Source organism: Dromiciops gliroides, chromosome 3, assembly GCF_019393635.1.
Source record: "Dromiciops gliroides isolate mDroGli1 chromosome 3, mDroGli1.pri, whole genome shotgun sequence".
Lineage (NCBI taxonomy): Eukaryota > Metazoa > Chordata > Mammalia > Microbiotheria > Microbiotheriidae > Dromiciops > Dromiciops gliroides.
In genome coordinates, this window is record NC_057863.1 from 445,074,553 (window position 1) to 445,093,546 (window position 18,994).

At 36.6% G+C, this 18,994-nt stretch overlaps 1 protein-coding gene across 2 annotated transcripts in view; it reads right to left on the minus strand.

Annotated features, from left to right (window-relative positions):
* Positions 1 to 18,994, minus strand: part of PPIG (peptidylprolyl isomerase G) — a 78,257-nt gene that overhangs the window by 21,246 nt on the left and 38,017 nt on the right. For both annotated transcript variants that reach the window (XM_043992510.1, XM_043992511.1), the window contains exons 4-7: positions 18,414 to 18,488; positions 16,066 to 16,173; positions 12,971 to 13,015; positions 7,190 to 7,277 (exon numbers count right to left, since the gene is read on the minus strand). In XM_043992510.1, the coding sequence (XP_043848445.1) occupies positions 7,190 to 7,277; positions 12,971 to 13,015; positions 16,066 to 16,173; positions 18,414 to 18,488 (316 nt within the window). The remainder of the gene's footprint in view (positions 1 to 7,189; positions 7,278 to 12,970; positions 13,016 to 16,065; positions 16,174 to 18,413; positions 18,489 to 18,994) is intronic.

An 18,994-nucleotide genomic window follows, 5' to 3' on the forward strand; every position in this document is an offset into this window, starting at 1 on the left:
TACAAGATTGAAAACGAAATGCATTATAGAGGTCAAACAGAGAAGGGCTGAGAGCTTAAAGGAAGGATCACTTCTGGCTTTGAAAATTAAAAACAAAAACAACATCAAGGAGAAATTGGTACTGATTAAAAATCAGTCCATGCAAGAGTGATGAGACAGAAATAGGGAAGGAATTCTAGAGCTATTGATGAGGTGGAATCAATAGGATTGAGCTACTACTGATTTGAAATGGGGAGTGAGGGAGAAGGAAGAGACAAGAATAACTACGAGAAAATGGTGGTACCATCAACAGAAAAAGGGAGTTATAAAGGAGTGCACTTTGTTTTGTAGGTAAGCAGAAGAGTATGAATTGACTTTTTAATGCTAGCTTTTTATTGATAACTTTTCTTTTTTACATGTTTAGATTTTCTACTGTATTTCTACCATTTCTGTTCCAGAGACCCATCTGTTTTAACAAAGAACTCGGATTTAAAAAAAAAAAGAGGAAAAAAAAAAAGCAAAATGATCAGCACATTAAAACCCCCAAACCCTCTAATATCATATAAGCAATGTTCCACACTTGTGAACTCCTCACCTCTGCAAAGGCCCAGGGAGTTGTCCTTTCATCTTGCCTCTTTGGGGTCACACTTGTTCTTCACACTTTTGCCAACATTCAGTTTCAATTGTTCTGTAGTTTTTCCCATTTACACTGCTGCAGTCATCGTTTCTCTGACTCTTCTAATTTCATTTTGCATCAGTTTACCTAAGTCTTTCTGTTTTTCTGTTATTTATATTCATTGTTTCTTACAGTAAAGTAATATCCCATTATTTTTTGTATCATAATTTGTTTAACCAAGTCCCAAAAGATGCCCATCTACTTTATTTTCAATTATTTAGTAACATGATTGATTTTGTTGCTATGTATTTTTGGTATATATAAAGATATGGGTACTCCTGACCAATGGCCTCCTTTTCATGTAAGTCTAAAAGTGGAATATCTGGGTCAAAGGACACGGACATTTTATTTTAAAAATTTTACATTGTTTTCCAGAATGGTTGTACACAGTTTTTACTAATAACACATTATTAGCATGAATATCTTTACCATAACCCTAACACTACTAACTCTTCTTGTCTTTTGTTGTCTTTACACATTTGCTTGTTATTAGGAAAACTTCAGGGCTATTTTCATTTGCATCTCTCTTAGGATTTGAAACTTTTTTTTCATATGGCTATCATTTTCAGGTTTTTTTGAGAATTGTTGATATACTTTGAAAACTGCTCTACTAGGGAATAGCATCTGGTCTTACAGATAGCGTACTTTTCCACAGACCTCTACATAAAGTGATTTTTATGTAAAGTGAATTTGCCTGTGGACATGAGGAAGGGAAGAAAGAAAGAGGGGACCAGCACTCAGTTGAAAGACAAGCTGGAGCTGGGGCCAGAGAAACGAGAGCAAAAGGAGGAACATGTTTGGTTCTGGGCCAGCTACAAGAGGGCCTGGCTGGAACTGAGAAGGAACACGCTAAGGTGTATTCATTTCACCTTTGCAACATCTCTCATATAAGCTTCCTTTCTCTTCTGACACTGCTACCACTTCTAGTGTAGACCTTTATCACCTCACATCTGGATGATCTCAATATCCTGTTGATGGGTTGGTCTGCCTGAAGTCTTTCCCCACTCCAATCTATCATCAATTCATCCACTAAAACGATTTTCCTAAAGTGTGGGTCTGATAATGCCAGATATATTACTGACTGTACTCAATAACCCCAGTGGCTCCCTATTGCCTCTAGGAACAAACACAAAATGCTCTTTTATGAAAGGCATAAGCCCTTCATAACCTAGCTCCCACCTACCTTTCCAGTCTTCTTATATATACACACATATACTCTTGGATTCAACAAAACACTCCATTTCTCTGCTTCAGCCATTTTCTCTGGAATGCCTCATGGCTGGAATTCTTTCCCTCTTCTGCTCTGACTACTGACTGACCTTGGCTTCCTTCCTTCTTTTTTTCTTTTGGGGGGGCAAGGCAATTGGGGTTAAGTGACTAGCCCCGAGTCACACAGCTAGTAAGTGTCAAGTGTCTGAGGTCAAATTTGAACTCAGGTCCTCCTAACTCCAGGGCTGGTGCTCTATTCACTGCGCCACCTACAGGCCCCCTTGGCTTCCTTTAAGTCCCAACTAATATCCCACCTCTACAGGAAGCCTCCCTTTTGTTAATTACCTCATTTATTCTCTGTATAGCTTGCTTTGTTTATATTTGTTTGCATCTTGTTTTCCCCCATTAGATTTTTTTTTAAAGTGAGGCAATTGGGGTTAAGTGACTTGCCCAGGGTCACACAGCTAGTAAGTGTTAAGTGTCTGAGGTCAGATTTAAACTCAGGTACTCCTGAATCCAAGGTTGGTGCTCTATCCACCTCGCCACCTAGCTGCCCCTCCCCCATTAGATTTTAATCTCCTTGAAGGCAGGAATTGTCTTTGGCCTCTTTTTGTATCCCTAGTCCTTAGTTGAGTGCCAGTCATGTTGTAGGCATTTAATAAATATTTTCTAATTGATTGATCTAAATGTATTATCTACAAGACTGCTTTCCAGTTCTCCTAGTAGTTCTTTCTTAGGTAATTTCTATGTTCAGCTTTATCAAATACTGGGTTTATTGAATTGTTTCCTATCTCCCTTGTCTAGTTTCTTGTTTTTTGTTGTTTTTTTTTTTTGCGGGGCAATGGGGGTTAAGTGACTTGCCCAGGGTCACACAGCTAGTAAGTGTCAAGTGTCTGAGGCCGGATTTGAACTCAGATACTCCTGAATCCAGAGCCGGTGCTTTATCCACTGCACCACCTAGCCGCCCCCTTGTCTAGTTTCTTAACATCTATTTTTCTATCTTTTCACTAATCCCAAAGGGTTTAAAAGAGTGCTGCCTTATAGTATAGTCTGAAGTCAGGAAGTGCATTTCCTCCTCATTCATACCTTATTTCCCTTGATGATCTATATTTTTTGTTCCTTCAAATGAATTGTTATTTTATCTAGATTCATAAAGTACCTCATTAGTTTAAATATGTAAATTGACATTGACAATTATTGTCATTTTTATTACAATGAAATAATCCTCATTTTGTAAGGTTTTAAGGAGCATTTTGAAATTTATCTGTATATTTAGTGGGCTTTTAATATTAATTGTTCTTTAGGTAATTGCTATTTATTTTGATAGAATTCTCCTGAACATGGTGAATTTGAGGTTTAGCAAGATATTTAAATATACAGCAAGTAGTTAGAAATGAAGAACTGAAGCCCAGGGGAGAAGCTGGGACAAGAGATATATATTTGGGGTCATCAGCATAGAGGTGATTACTATCTATGAAAATGCAAAGAAACTGCCTAGGGAGGAAATACAGAAGAGACAAAAGAAGAGGACCAAACACAGAGCCTTAAAGATATGTATACTTCAGGGTTAGGAGGAGGAAGATGAGTTAGCAAAGGAGACAAAGAAGTCAAACAAGTAGGAGAATTAGGCTAGAGTAGCAGATTCCTCCAAAAGGACATATCAAAGAAGGGGTAGTTAATAGCATCAAATGATGCACAAAGTTCAAGGAAGATGAGGACTAGGTTTTAAAAGGTCATTAGATAAGGAAATTATAATGCCAACGGTAACCTTGGAAAGAGCAATTACAAAAGAACACGGGGGAGAGAACTGAAATTACAGGAGGTTGAGGAATGACTAGAAAGTGAGGAAGGAGAAGAAACACTTTCTCTTTCTGGAAGTTAAACATATCAGCTAAATGCTATTATAAACTGCTCTTGCAAAATGTACTCTGAGGAGATAAAGTTGTTTTGCAATTGTTGGGAAATGCCTGTTGAGTAAAAAAGGAATGTATCTCATAAATTTAGACTATCTACCTCAAGGAGAAAACATAAATACAAAAGTATTACAATAGCACATTTTATTTTAGCTAAGAACTAGAAACAATTAAGTATTCACCTACAGGGGAATGACAGAACAAGTTATGGTATATGAATGTGATATAATACTACTCTACCATAAGAAATGACAAATGTAAAAAGTTCAGAGAGTAGATGCTTGTAGAAATGGTGTACAATGAAGGAAACATAACCAAGAAAACAACTTTACAGGATGATTTAAATAATATAAAGGAAACAATCCTTGAAAGATTTCCATACTGCAGTTCTTCTTTGAGGAGATGTATTTAAATCTTAATTATTTGCTAAATACTCTTGTCCACCTGGCCTCCCTACAGTTACTTGTATCAAACCACTGACATATTCATATAGTCACAAAATCTTAGAGCTAGAAGACAACTGAGAAATAGGTAACCCAATTCCTTTATCTTATAGGTAACAAAACCGAAAGGGCCTTGTCTACATAGCTAGCTAGTGAAAGGCAGAAGTGACACTACTCTCAGACAACAGGACTTTTCTTTGGACCATAGTATACTGCCTTGTGTACTACCTCACTGAGTCTCTTCTGATGTTTTTGCTTTCTTTTGGTTGTTAAGAGCCTCAATTATATGGAAAATAGATGTTTTTCACATTTAACTTAACCATCCCTCTACCTTACCCAACAAAAATACTCTGCCTACCCTCAATCTTAAGAATTAATTCAGATATTCTTCAAAGTCACAATGAAAAGAATGCATTCTCAGGGGCAGTTAGGTGGTGCAGCGGATAAAGCACCGGCCCTGGATTCAGGAGGACCTGAGTTCAAATCCAGCCCCAGACACTTGACACTTACTAACTGTGTGACCCTGGGCAAGTCACTTAACCCACATTTCCCTGCAAAAGAAAACAAAACAAACAAAAAAGAAAAAGAAGAAAGAAAAGAATGCGTTCTCCTTTTCGGGAGGGGGGGGGGGGCGGCACGGAGCAACGAGGGTCAAGACTTGCCTAGGGCCACACAGCTAGTACGTGTCAAGTGTCTGAGGTCAGATTTGAACTCAGGTCCTCCTGAATCCAGGGCCAGTGCTTTATCTATTGTGCCACCTAGCTGCCCCAATGCATTCTCTTTTAGGAATAACGGTTAAACCAAGAAAGCAGAAACAACAGTGCAACAAAGACTAGGAATGGACAGCAACAGTTAGAAATGAAGCAGTTGTATATGTGGGGGTAAATTTCTATGTTGGTGTAGGCATCTTGTATCAAGTAAAACCACAAAAACTAGAGTAGTGGGAAAATGTGTTAGTAGGGAATCTAAAGGAGCTAAGTGGGACAATATGTTCCTTCCCTGATACAAGAGTCTTAGATGTAAAAATGAATGAATTCAGTTCATGAACAGTAGTTTGAGTACATTTACTAGCTGTGTGACCCTGGGCAAGTCACTCAACCCCCATTGCCGCCCCCCCCCTCAAATTTCCTTCTCTCTTTCCAATGGATCCTTTCTTAGAATAATGTTATAAATGCATAGGATTACAAAAGAAACTAAATATATTGAAATAATTACCAAAATATTTTAAAAAACCAAAAACAATAAAAACCAAAGTACTTGGACCCCTAATGTTAAGAATCCCTGAAGACAGGATATAGCAGAAAGAGCACCAATTTGTAAATTAGCAAACTGAAATTCTGTTTCTGTCTCTATTGTTGATTACGTGTGTGATTTAAAACAAATCATTTATTGTCTGGGTCTCAATTTCCTCAACTATAAAACAAGGAGGCTGGATGACCTCTAAAGTACTAACATTTGGACTATTACTCAGATTCACTTTTCTCACTTGTAAAAACTAGAAAAATTGCATTTTTTCTATCAATCTCACTAAAAATCAAAAAAGGTTACGTGATTATAAGAAAAACATGAAAGAGGAAGTGACAAAAGATATTGTAGATAAAGGAAAAAAGGAAAAAGTGAAAAGTTAAGGGAAGGTAAATGCACTATGTTCTTCCCCAGATTTTAGACATCAAGTTGATTCAGAGCAACAATAGTTTAGGGCAAAGAGTGATTAGAGAAAAGCAGTATCATAAAAGAGGTGTTTAAGTTAATGTAGAACAGTTTTAAAATAGGAAAAATAAATTAAGAGTGGGGGATATTTTATTTTATCAAAACAGTAATAGTGGGAAGCTAGGTGGTGCAGTGGATAAAGAACCAGTCCCGGATTCAGGAGGACCTGAGTTCAAATCCGGCTTCAGACACTTGACACTAGCTTTGTGACACTAGGCAAGTCACTTAACCCTCATTGCCCCCCCCCCCCACCAAACAAACCAACAAAACCAAACCAAACCCCCCAAAAACCAGTAATAGCAGAAAATAGCTATAAAAACTATAACAAAAACAAAAAAGGAGTTTTCTACTTTAGAAAGAATCAAATGATGGTTGGGATCTACAATAGCTAGTTCACCATATATTGACAAAAGGATGTTTCTGTAGTTAAGAGAACAGGAGTGGTAAAGGAAGATCATAGGGGTATATGGAGTTGGGACCTGAAGGAATTCTGTGCGGGGAGATAGAAGTGTTAGACAGGCCAGGATCTCTCATCCTGAAATGGCTAATATCCATCTCCACTGGTTTTAATTCAACAAGCATTTTCTGATGCTTATGTACCAGCCAGTGGGTTAGGTACTAGAGATACTGAGATATAGTTCCTGCCTCATAAGAAAAATCAGGAGTCTATTCAAAGATTAACCAAGACAATGGATAAGGTCTATAGATATTAAAGGAAAACTACTCCTTTGTGCATTCAGGCACTGACATTAGTAGGATATGACAGCCTTACCAGGATTAATAAACCAGAGTTGGGAAGAATTTTCTTGAATAAAAAACTTAAATGAGTAAAGAACATTTCCAAAAATTAACCTTAACTTATTTAGTGATTCAATTTGCAAACTCCAACAAACTGTCTGTGATTCGGCCACTGAGGCCATCAAGAACCTCTAATCCCCTCCTAAAAGATAGTAGTGATCCTCCAGATTGGCTTCTCGATGATGGAAATGTAGAATCTTTTGACTGATATTGGGATCTATACAAGAATACTGTGCAAACAAACAAACAAAAAAACCACACAGGGCACTAGGATTTCTGGTGACAATTTTTTTAAAAGCACAGACGGAAATGAAAAATTTCCTTGAGTATGGCTCACTTGACAACTTTTTCCTATCATCTAGTCTTAGTCTCTTTCTATTCACTAGTGACTACTGGCTGGTAAGCAATGAAGAGGTAATGAGGATGAGTTGGTTATAACGATACAGATGATTAATACTTACATGAAAAACTGTGAACCATTAGTATCTTTTCCTCTATTGGCCATTGACAACAGAAATTCTTTGTTGTGTTTAACAGCAAAACTCTCATCTAAAAAAGCAAAGTTTTCAATCAGGTTAAACATGTATGCACACACGTATGTAGACACACACACACACACACAAAACGATTTTCACTTCTACTGATAAATTCTTTATGCTGATGAAGGAAAATTTTAGGAAATTTAAATTTGGAAACAGAGAATTCAAAATTTGTTTTCATCAATAGAGAATAGCTAAAATAGTTGCATATCACTCTGCTTTCCCATCTTGACTCTGTTCTTATAGACAGTTCAATTCTATCTACACTGTGCTCTACTCTCCAATCTGCTGCCCACTTGGCCAAGCCCAATCCTGGGTTATCCCACTATCTGCTTCTTCTGCCTCTTCTCATGTGCTGCTGACCAGAACAGGAGGAAATTCCCAAGAGTTCTGGACTTCCACATTATAAATTTGTACTGTTCAATCTCAATTGGGCCCTTACTACAGTAAGATAGCTCTGCTACTACCCCCTTGCCAGTGTTTCTATCCTAAGCTTTGGTCATATATTGTTAAACGCCTAGTGACATTTTCAAACTGAATATCCCAAAGACTTTTCAAAAGTCAGAATCTCCAAAACAAAAGTATCTTTCTCCACAAACTCACTTTTCTTCCAAACTTCCCCATTTCTTTGGAAGCTACCATCACCCTCTAGACATTTTAGGTTCATAACCCTGGCATTGTCCTTACTTTATTCCTCTTTGTACTTTGTATTAATACTCTTTGTATTCCTCTTTTTTGTTTGTTTATCCAATCAGTTGTTAGATCTTGTCATATCTACTTCCAAAGTAACCCTCCCATCCAACCTCTTCCTCCTTCTTATTCATGCAGCTACCACCTAATTTCAGGTCTTTATTACTTCTTACTTTGATTTTCGGCCTACCTTGATTCAACAGCCTACCTTGATTTTCTCACCTCAAGTCACTTCCCATTCCAGTCTTTCCTCCACACTGCTGCCAAATTAATTTTCCTTTAAAAACATATGACTACCCTTCTCAATCAACTCCAGTGGCTCCTTACTATCTCCAAGATAAAATATCAATTCTTGTTTAGCTTTTAAAGCCCCAACCCATCTTTCTAGCCTTAGTGTACATTAATCCCTCTTTTTTTGGGGGGGGGGAGGGGGGAGGCCGGCCAGCCGGCGCAGCAGGACAATGGGGATGACTTGCCCAGGGTCACACAGCTAGCAAGTGTCAAGTGTCTGAGATCAGATTTGAACTCAGGTCCTCCTGAATCCAAAGCTACTGCTTCATCCATTGTGCCACCTAGCTACCCCTCCCCTCTCTTGAACTGTGATCGAGTCAGACCAGTCTTCTCTTGGTTCCTCACATACTCCTTCCTCCTTCTCTGTAACTTTGCAATAATTGTCCCCCATACCTAGAATGCATTCTCCTCACTTCTGTCTCAAAGAATCCCTTTTTTTCCTTCAAAACACACCTAAAACATATCTTCTCTAACAGAACCCTTTATTTACCCCTCCATTTCTAGTGCCCATACTTTTGAACTACCTTGTATTTAACCACTTTGAATTAATTTTACATTTATTCTAAAATATTTATCTCTTCATAGTTATTCTAAATATTGTAATGGATAGAGAGCCCTATATGAATGATGATAAAAAATTTCCCCCCCTTAATATACACAAGAAAATATGCAATTGTAAGCATATAATAAAGAAGTGAGGCAGAATAACCCAGTGTGGGGGTTCTTAATCTTTTTTGTGTCACAGACCCCACCCCTCTGGCATCCTCATGAAGTCTATGGATCCATTCTCAAAAGAAAGTAAATGCATGAAATATATGGAATTACAAAAGAAACCAATTATAAAAAAATAATTAACAAAATATTTTTTGGGAAAGTTCATGGGCCTCGGATGAAGAATTCCTGGTCTAGAAAATAGAAAGCTAGTCTCAGAGTGAGAAAACCTGGGTTCAAGTTTTCCTCTATGATGCTATGCAAGAGACTTCAAGTCTTACCTCCTCAAGCAACCTTCCAAGACTATAAATTGGAGAGTAGATGCTCATTTGCAATGGTAAACGGAGTTATAATTACAGGTCTGAATGTTTAAATTAAGATAAAAATATCTGCCCAATTAGAAGCTCATACACATAGTAGTAAATACAGGAGAAAGGAAAAGTTGTTAGTGGACTGCCTCTCACTCTTAAACAATTTTAAAAGGAATTCTTTGACTAAAAGAATAGCAAACAAAAGAATGTTTAATACAACTTACTACTCTTCTGATGGAACTTTGCACATCAAAATTTTTCAATAAGGTAGTAATACTTGAAATCACTCTACTATAGCTCAATTTTTTTCCTTATCTGAATTTTTAAATAATCACTCCTGACAGAATTCAAACACTATTATTCAAGATTTAGAAAGGTATTTTCTCCCCTATGACACACACCAATCAATAAAAATTTATTTAAATACCTATCATGTGCCATGCACTGTGCTAATGATGTATCGAGAAGTTTATGTAGTTTAGTTAATGGACATTATTTATCTGTTTGCCCAATAACAAGGAAAATTTGAAATAAAGTTCAAATTTAAATTAAAAGGTATAACAATGACAAAGGGGAAAAATACTTTCATATGAATAAAGTTATATAAAAAATGGGGATCAAACAATCAATCTAGCTTCTGGTTCAAGGACACATGGCTATCTAATGATTCATTCTTTTTTTTGGGTAAGGCAATTGGGGTTAAGTGACTTGCCCAGCATAACACAGTTATTAAGTGTTAAGTGTCCGAGGCCAAATTTGAACTCAGGTCCTCCTGACTCCAGGGCCAGTGCTTTATCCACTACGCTACCTAGTTGCTCCCTGATTCATTCTTTTTTTCAGAAAATTAATTAATTAAAATTTTTTGGCAAGGCAATGGGGGTTAAGTGACTTGTCCAGGGTCACACAGCTAGTAAGTGTCAAATGTCTGATGCCGGATTTGAATTCAGGTCCTCCTGAATCCAGGGCTGGTGCTTTATCCACTGCGCCACCTAGCTGCCCCTCCCTGATTCATTCTTAATGATCTCATCCAGAGAAGCTGTATAGCTTTTCTTTTGACAGTATAGTTTTTGTTTTTTGTGGGGCAATGAGTGTTAAGTGACTTGCCCAGGATCACAAAGCTAATAAGTGTCAAGTGTCTGAGGTCACATTTGAACTCAGGTCCTCCTGAATCCAGGGCTGGTGCTTTATCCACTGTGCCACCTAGCTGCCCTGACAGTATAGTGTATTAACAGAATAATGCTAATTCCTCTGTTTAGAGGGCTATATAAACATACTAATACATCTTTTTGACAATGAGATTTGGATAGTAACAGTGCAAATAGATTTGGTGACATACATTTAAAACATATATGCAATCTGAATTTCAAGACGGTGGCTTGGTCAGCCCCAAATTTCACAAAGCAGGGTTTTGTTTTTTTTGTTTTTAAATTTTTTTTTTTTTGGTAGGGCAATGAGGGTTAAGTGACTTGCCCAAGGTCACACAGCTAGTAAGTGTCAAGTGTCTCAGGTCGAATTTGAACTCAGGTCCCCCCTGAATCCAGGGCTGGTGCTTTATCCTCTACACCACCTAGCTGCCCCACAAAGCAGGGTTTTTAACCTTTATTTTAACATAAAAACTAGGTTGCTTTGATTCTTCTTTCACAATATAACTAATGTGGGGCAGCTAGGTGGCGCAGTGGATAAAGTACCGGCCCTGGAGTCAAGAGTACCTGAGTTCAAATCCGGCCTCAGACACTTGACACTTACTAGCTGTGTGACCCTGGGCAAGTCACTTAACCCCCATTGCCTCTCAAAAAACAAAAACAATATAACCAATGTGGAAATGTTTAATGTGATTGTACATATATAGCCTTTATCAAACAGCATGCTGTCTTGGGGAAGGGAAAGGGAGGGAGAAAAATCTGGAACTAAAAATCTTATGAAAATAAATGTTGAAAACCATCTTTACACATAACTGGAAAAAAATACTATTAAGACAAATAAGTAATAAAATAGTATTTTTTAAAAAGACCACAAGAGAAAAAATAAAAATTTAGGAAGGAAATTATAGTCCAATTTTAGATGATTAATTAAAAATGGCTTTTATAAAGTCACTGCTCAACACAAAACAAACAAAAATACATAAAACATGGCTTTGTTTTCCATGATTTCACATGTATAATGGGTACCTTATTGCCTGCCTTCTCAATGGTTGGGGAAGGGGCTAGAGGGAAGGAGAGAATTTGAAATTCCAAATAAAAAATAGATGGTATTGAACAAATCTTTTTTTTTTAATTAATAAAGTATTTTATTTTTTTTCCGTTACATGTAAAGATAGTTCTCAACCTTTGTTTATACAAGCTTTACACTTTCAGATTTTTCTCCCTCCCCTAGACAGCAGGCAATCTGATATAGGTTTTATATATATACACACACACACACACACACACACACACACACACACACACACACACACAATAACATTAATCCTATTTCTGCATTAGTCATGTTATAAGAGAAAAAAAATCAGAGCAATGATGGAAAACCTCAAAATAGAAAAAAAACAACAGCATCAAAAACAAAAGAAATAGTATGGTTCATTTAGCATCTATATTCCACAGTTCTTTTTTTTTTTCCCTGGATTTGGAGATCCTCTTTCATCACGAGTTCCCTGGAACTCTTCTGTGCCATTGCATTGGTGAGAAGAGTATAGTCCATCACAGTAGATCAACACTCAATGTTGATGTTACTGTGTACAATGTTCTTCTAGTTCTGCTCATCTCACTCATCATCAGCCCATGCAAGACCCTCCAGGTTTCTCTGAACTCCTCCTGCTCATCGTTTCTTATAGCACAATAGTATTCCATTGTATTCATATACCACAACTTGTCCAGCCATTCCCCAATTGATGGGCACCCCCTCAACTTCCAATTCTTTGCCACCACGTAAAGAGCAGCTATAAATATTTTTGTACATGTGGGTCCCTTTCCCCTTTCCATGATCTCTTTGGGAAAAAGATCCAAAAGTGGTATTGCTGGGTCAAAGGGTATGCACAGCTTTATCGCCCTTTGGGCATAATTCCAAATTGCTCTCCAGAATGGTTGGATCAGGGTATTGAACAAATCTTTAAGACCAAGTTAACCAATGATCTCTTGTAGTTGGCTTGGGAACAATACTACTTAATAAACTAACTCAATGATATACTGATATTTGTAGTTCTTTAACAATAGTTTAGATAAAAAAATAACTCAATTTGATGATGATGTTGTTTTAAAAATATTTTTTAAAATTAGATAAACCAATTTATTTACAGAAAAATGGATATTTGGACTAGCTTATGACTATTAAAATAAGCATCTTCGTGGTTTCAGAAATTTGAGGGACAAAACATTATGGAATAATAAGTCTTAAATAGTAACCACATTTAATGCAAATTTTTTATGTTCATGTGTATAATGTTGAAATTAGAATACAGAGGAAACAAGTGATTAAAGTCTACAAGTATTTCTGTTAATTTACATACCCCAGAGATCTTGAACTTGATTTTCTGGGCATTTTTCCCAATGACCAAAACCATATATTCAGACTAACAGCACATAGCAGACTGAAAGTGACTGTCTTACTCTTTGCATTTCCCCGAGCATCCTGAAAAGTAAGCTTTATACATAGTGTCCCCTTCTGATAAATTCAAATGATTTCTAAGCAACAGAGAATTACTTACCTTCAAAAAATCCTCCATAAATAGATTCCCCACCTCGTCCATTTCCTAAGAACAGAAAATGTAACACATAAAGTTTGTATATGAATATAAATTTTTAAAATATTTAAAAGATCACAGCAACTCACAGATTTTTATTTTAGTGAAATATGAAAATATCAGTATTACAAAAGTAAACAGGTTCCACAAAAATCCAACTCTGCATCCTCACTATGGCATGGAAGTGATGCTAGAGTTTTGAAGGCTATATGAGGGGCAGCTAGCCCTGGAGTCAGGAGTACCTGAGTTCAAATCCGGACTCAGACATTTAAACACTTACTAGCTGTGTGACCTTGGGCAAGTCACTTAACCCCAATTGCCTCACTTAAAAAAAAAAAGGCTATATGAGTGGATTCTAAATTGCAGCAGGGTCTACCCCCAAGACAATGATCTTGAGCATGGACCCAAGGACCAGCCTCACATATGCAGAGGCTCATTATCAATAGTTTTGTCACTAGGTCTACATTCTTTGGCTAAGATAACCCAAGTAACAGATAAAAATTTTTAAATGGTTTTCAGTCCTGTGCAGCAATATTCTATTTGTTCAGTCAGTGATAACAGAAGAGGCAAAGGGTGCTAAGAATTACACAGCTCTGAAATAGTCTGTAAGGATTACTGGCTAATATACTCAATTTGAGGCTTCTGTCCAACAAGTGAATGGATCTACTACTGGAGATATATATTCATTGTTAATTAAATGAAAAGATACCAAATACCACTGTCTCACTCCACCACTCTCAGTGACAACTAAGCTGTTAAAAAAAAATAAAGTACTTCAATGCCCAGTGATTCTTTTCTCATCCCTACCCACATCATGCTTACCATCCCACTTTCATTTGCCTGACCCTTTCCATTATACTGTCTGAAATTCCTCTTCCATAAACATCAAAATTCACTTCATTTTGGACTTCTCCCTCTCAAGCTCCAACAAATACCTGGAAAACTTTGATCCTAAAGGGAGATGTTGTAATACCACTTTCTTCCCATTTCTACTTCTAAACCATCTCCTCTGTTACCATAACCCAACAAATTTCTCATTTGAAGTTCACCCTAACCAAATTTATGACAAATACCTACTGGCTCTCAGGTCATTTTCCCCTCTTTTTACAATGGGTTCAGGGACTGTCTTACCTTTTCTTTCTACATGCTTAACTCCTGTCTTTATCCTAGGGGACTTCAACACATGTTGATACTCCCTCAATCTCAAATTCTTCAATTTACTCAACTCTCATTACTACCATTCCTCAGATACACTAACGAATGATCATATCCTTGATTTTGCTATCACCCATAACTATTTCAGCTCCATAATCAAAACTACTGAAATCCATTATTAGATCATAACTTCCTATTAGTCCATCTCCTCCTGTACCATACTACTCCTAAGTGTATTCTTCATCTTTGCTGATACCTCTGATCATTCCACTTTTTAGTATATTCCCAGGTCACCACCACTGTTCTATTTACACTTACCACTTTTTCCAATCTTGATCCTTTAATTAACCAGTTCTACTGTACTCTATCCTCCACTTTTAAATCTCTTGGTCCCTTGTAAAACCTTAATCCTGGAATATACCAGCCTTCCATTTCCTTTGCTTTGACTCATCCCATTGCTACTACATGGAGTTTGAGGAAACCATGGTTCTGACCAGGTTCAGTAGAAAATTGGTTATCTAATCCCAACTGGGTTTTCACTGTACCAAAACAATTTTAATTAGTTCTCTATCTGATTACTAAAGAAGCTATTCCAAACCTTTTCTCTGCTGATGCCTCTCACATGAACTCCTCCAATATTCTCATAGCTAAAGATCTAGCCTTATACATTGCTAAGAAAATAGACAGAATTCACTATAAGTTCCTCTTTTACATTTACCTACATTTCAGAACACTACCCTCTCTTTTATTTTAGTCTTGAATGAAAAAATGCCCCATCTCAACTTCTTAAGAGATATCCTAGTTTGAGCCCATCTCTCCAGCAGATTGCCCTTCTTTCCAATCTTCAATCTCCTCCTATACTCCCCCATCACCAGGCCCTACCATTCCCTTAAGGTATCATCTTCTTTTTCTAAGCCAAATTCCTAGGAAAATGTCTATACTTGTTTCCCCTATTTCCTCTCAACTGTCTCCTTTTTTAACCTTTTGCAATTTGGCATCCAACTTCATTACTCAACGGAAATAGCTCTACAAAATTACTAAAGTCCTCTTGATTTCTCAATCTGATGGCCTTTTATCAACCCTCATTCTTCTTTATTTTATTACAGCATATGATACCCTCTCTTACTGGATATTCTTACCTCCTCTGGGTTTCTGTGACACTTCTCTCCATTTGTTCTCCTCTTATCAATCTGATTGCAATTCTCAGTCTCTTTTGTTGGAGTATCCATATCACACTGACCTGTGGATGTAACCCTAGTCTTTGATGTAGGCCCTCTTCTCTCCCTTGTGGACACCATCAGTTTACGGTGCTTTAATTATCATTACTCTGATGACCCCTAGATACATACATCCAGTACAAGTCTCTCTCATGACTCCCATTCTCTTATTCTCAATAGCCTATCAGACATTAAAATTGGATGTCCTATGGGCATTTCTTAATTTAAAAATTTTTTTTTAGTGAGGCAACTGGGGTTAAGTGACTTGCCCAGGGTCACACAGCTAGTAAGTGTTAAGTGCCTGAGGCTGGATTTGAACTCAGGTACTCCGGACTCCAAGGCCAGTGCTCTATCCACTGTGCCACCTAGCTGCCCCTATGGGCATTTCAAACTCAAAATTTCTCACTCTTTGCAATCCTACATATGCAACCAGGGCCCAAATGTTATTACATGTTTGGACTGTACCCCTTCCTCACCTCAAATTATATTTCAGAAATGAATGACTAATCATGTAGATGTCATGTGTATCAGGAGCTCACTAATGGTTTTAACAGAAATTGGTACTGCTTTTGAAGAAAAGATGTTTTAATATAAGTTATTCTTTTATATGTGACAAATTAGTGGAGAAAAAGATGCTTTCACATCAACAAATACATTTGTGGGTGTAACAGGTAAATTTTCACCTACCTTCACTGAAGTCACCACCTTGAACCATAAAATCCTTTACAACTCTGTGAAAAAGACAACTTTTATAATGTAATGGCTTCTGAGTAGATTTCCCCGTACCCTTTTCACCTAAACAAGGGGGGAAAAAAGGTTTATTAGGAATAAAGAACAGTAAGAATCAACACCTGCCTTACTCCTCACTCCTCTGGAAAAAGAGTTCCTAAGACTGAAATTATGATTAAACCAAGCTTTCACTTTTGATTGGGTGTTCTTAGATTTTCATAAAATTTTATAAAATACAGGAAAACTACAGGTAAAAATCTCACTACAGCAAATCCAATCACAGTTTTTTTCTGAATCTGTTATATCTCAACTTTATTTTTATAATGAATAATCCTGCATAAAACTTTTTTCCTTTTTGTTCCTTTCCATTTAATAGGTAGGTATTCTATGATGAAAATATCTGTCTTATTTAACATATGTGCCAAAGGAAGGAAATATGAAAAGAAAGAACAGTTTTATTAAAAACAAAATTTAATTCCTGACTGAACCTTAAAAATCCTCTATTCTCAATTTTTTTTTTTCCACAGATAAGGAAACTGACACTCAGAAAAAGTGATTTGTCTAAGGTAACAATGGCAGAGCCATGTTTTGTGAATTTCAGTCTAGGACTCTGGATAAAACTACTTCGCATTCCTTTCAATTCTCATTTCCATCACCACCTAGAAAAAATCCACCTAAACTTCCAAACTACCAATGTCAACAAAACTAAAAATCCTACAACAGGATCTGAAAATGTGAAGGAAAAAAAACTGGATTTACAGTAATTTGTATGTTAACTCATTAAAGTTCTTTAAAAAATGTGTTTTCTAGCCATGCATGTTTTTTTAAACCTTCTAACTTTAATGAGCATTTTAAAAAGTTTCCACGTATTATTTTAACACCCCTCCACATTTTTTAGTATCAAAGACCATTCAAGTGTGTTTCATTTCAATGAAGTATGTAATGGTCCCAATGGAACATATGCCTAGACAATACTATTTTTAATCAATTTCCAACATTAATGCATTACTCAAGGAGTACAATAATCAGTTCTTCAACTGAAGAAAATATTCTTAACTGTTTTTAAGACATAATAATTGCTTTTAAACCCACAAGTGACTTGCAAAAGTAAATAATCAACTTTTAAAAAATCTCCCCTCAAAATAAAACAAAAAATAAACTGAAGCAATGATATGAATAATTTCAATTAGGCATAGACATAATTTTTTTTTTGATAGAGGATTATCACTCTCAATTTTCTTCCTGTGTAACTGTTACTTCTCTGTCTCCTTTCCTGTATGATTAGACACATCAGATGACTTCGGAATACCTCAAGGCTTTGTCCCAGTCTATCAGTAATATCATCAGCTCTCACAGATCAATTATCATCTCTATGCAGATGATTAATATTTTTTAGTCCACATAACAAACCTGCTATTGGACTTCCATAGGCATCTCAAACCTATTATGTCTAAAACAGAATTTATCTTTCTCTTCACAACCATGTCTTCTGAATCTATTTCTGTCAAGGGTAGCACAATCTTTCCACCATTCATCAGCTTCACATCAAAGTCTTCTTCTAGTTCTCACTGTTCCCCTTACTGCCCTCCCAGCCCCATATCTGATAAGCTGCCTAAACATGTTGATTCTATCTCCACAATATATATCAAAACGGTCTTCTCTCTGCTCACATAAACAATACTAGTTCAGGCCCTTATCACTTTTCTCCCCTGGGAATCAATGTTTGGTCTTCCTGACTCCAGCTTTTCTTCATTTTAATCCATCCTTCAGTTGGCTATCAAAGTGATTTTCCTAAAGCAAAGATTTAACTGTCACTCCCTTACTCAAAAAAACTCGTGACTTAGAAATCGTAGATTTATCACTCAACTCAAGCAGAACTTTTTTCTATATGAAATTTTTTCTGATTCCCCCTCACCTCAACTGCTAGTGCTTTCTAACCAAAATTATCACGTATTTATTCGGCATATATTTATGTGTCCGTGCTGTCTCTTTAGAAAGAATTTAAACTCCTTATAGCAGGGATTGTTTAATTTTTGTCTTTATATCATGAACCACTGGGATTGTGCTTGCTGTACTGTGTTAACTGAACAGATAATCAATATGGATTTTGGATTATGTGACCTCTGGCAAATCACTTAACTTTTTGGGACCTCCGATTCCTAAAAACATATTTCCTTCAAACATATTTCCTAAAAGATGAATTGCCATGCTATGAATTTGATATATTGGAATAAGAAATCTTCAAACACATCAAAAAAAAAGTCATAAAATTTTACTTCATAAAACAGACAAAATTATCTACAAACCTGTACAAAGACATCGGAAATTCTCACATGTTTTGGGACACACATCAGAAAATAATTCAAAGACAACTCTTCCAGCTGAAAAAGAGAACATTTAGTTTAAAATAGGTGGTATAGTGGATAGAGTGCTGGGCCTAGAGTCAGGAAGATTCACTTTCCTCAGACATTTACTAGCTGTGTGATCGTGGGTAAGTCACCTGACCCTATTTGCCTCAGTTTTCTCTTCCTAAAATGAGCTGGAGAAGGAAATGGCAAACTACTCCAGTATCTTTGCCAAGAAAACCCCAAATGGGATCATGAAGAGTCAGACACGAATGAAAATGACTGAACAACAAGAGTTTAAAATAGCTTTGTATATTATTTAAATATGTATTAAGGACTCACCCTGTGACTTTATCAGTACAAAGAGGTCCCAGATTAGCAAATTCCTACCAAAGCAGTTCAGCACCTTCTCTGCAACTTTTTATCTTAGAAAGTTGCCTCATTTCTAAAGTATATAAGGAACTAAATCAAATTTATAAGAATGCAAGTCATTCCCCAATTGAGAAATGGTCAAGGGGGTGGCTAGGTGGCACAGTGGATAA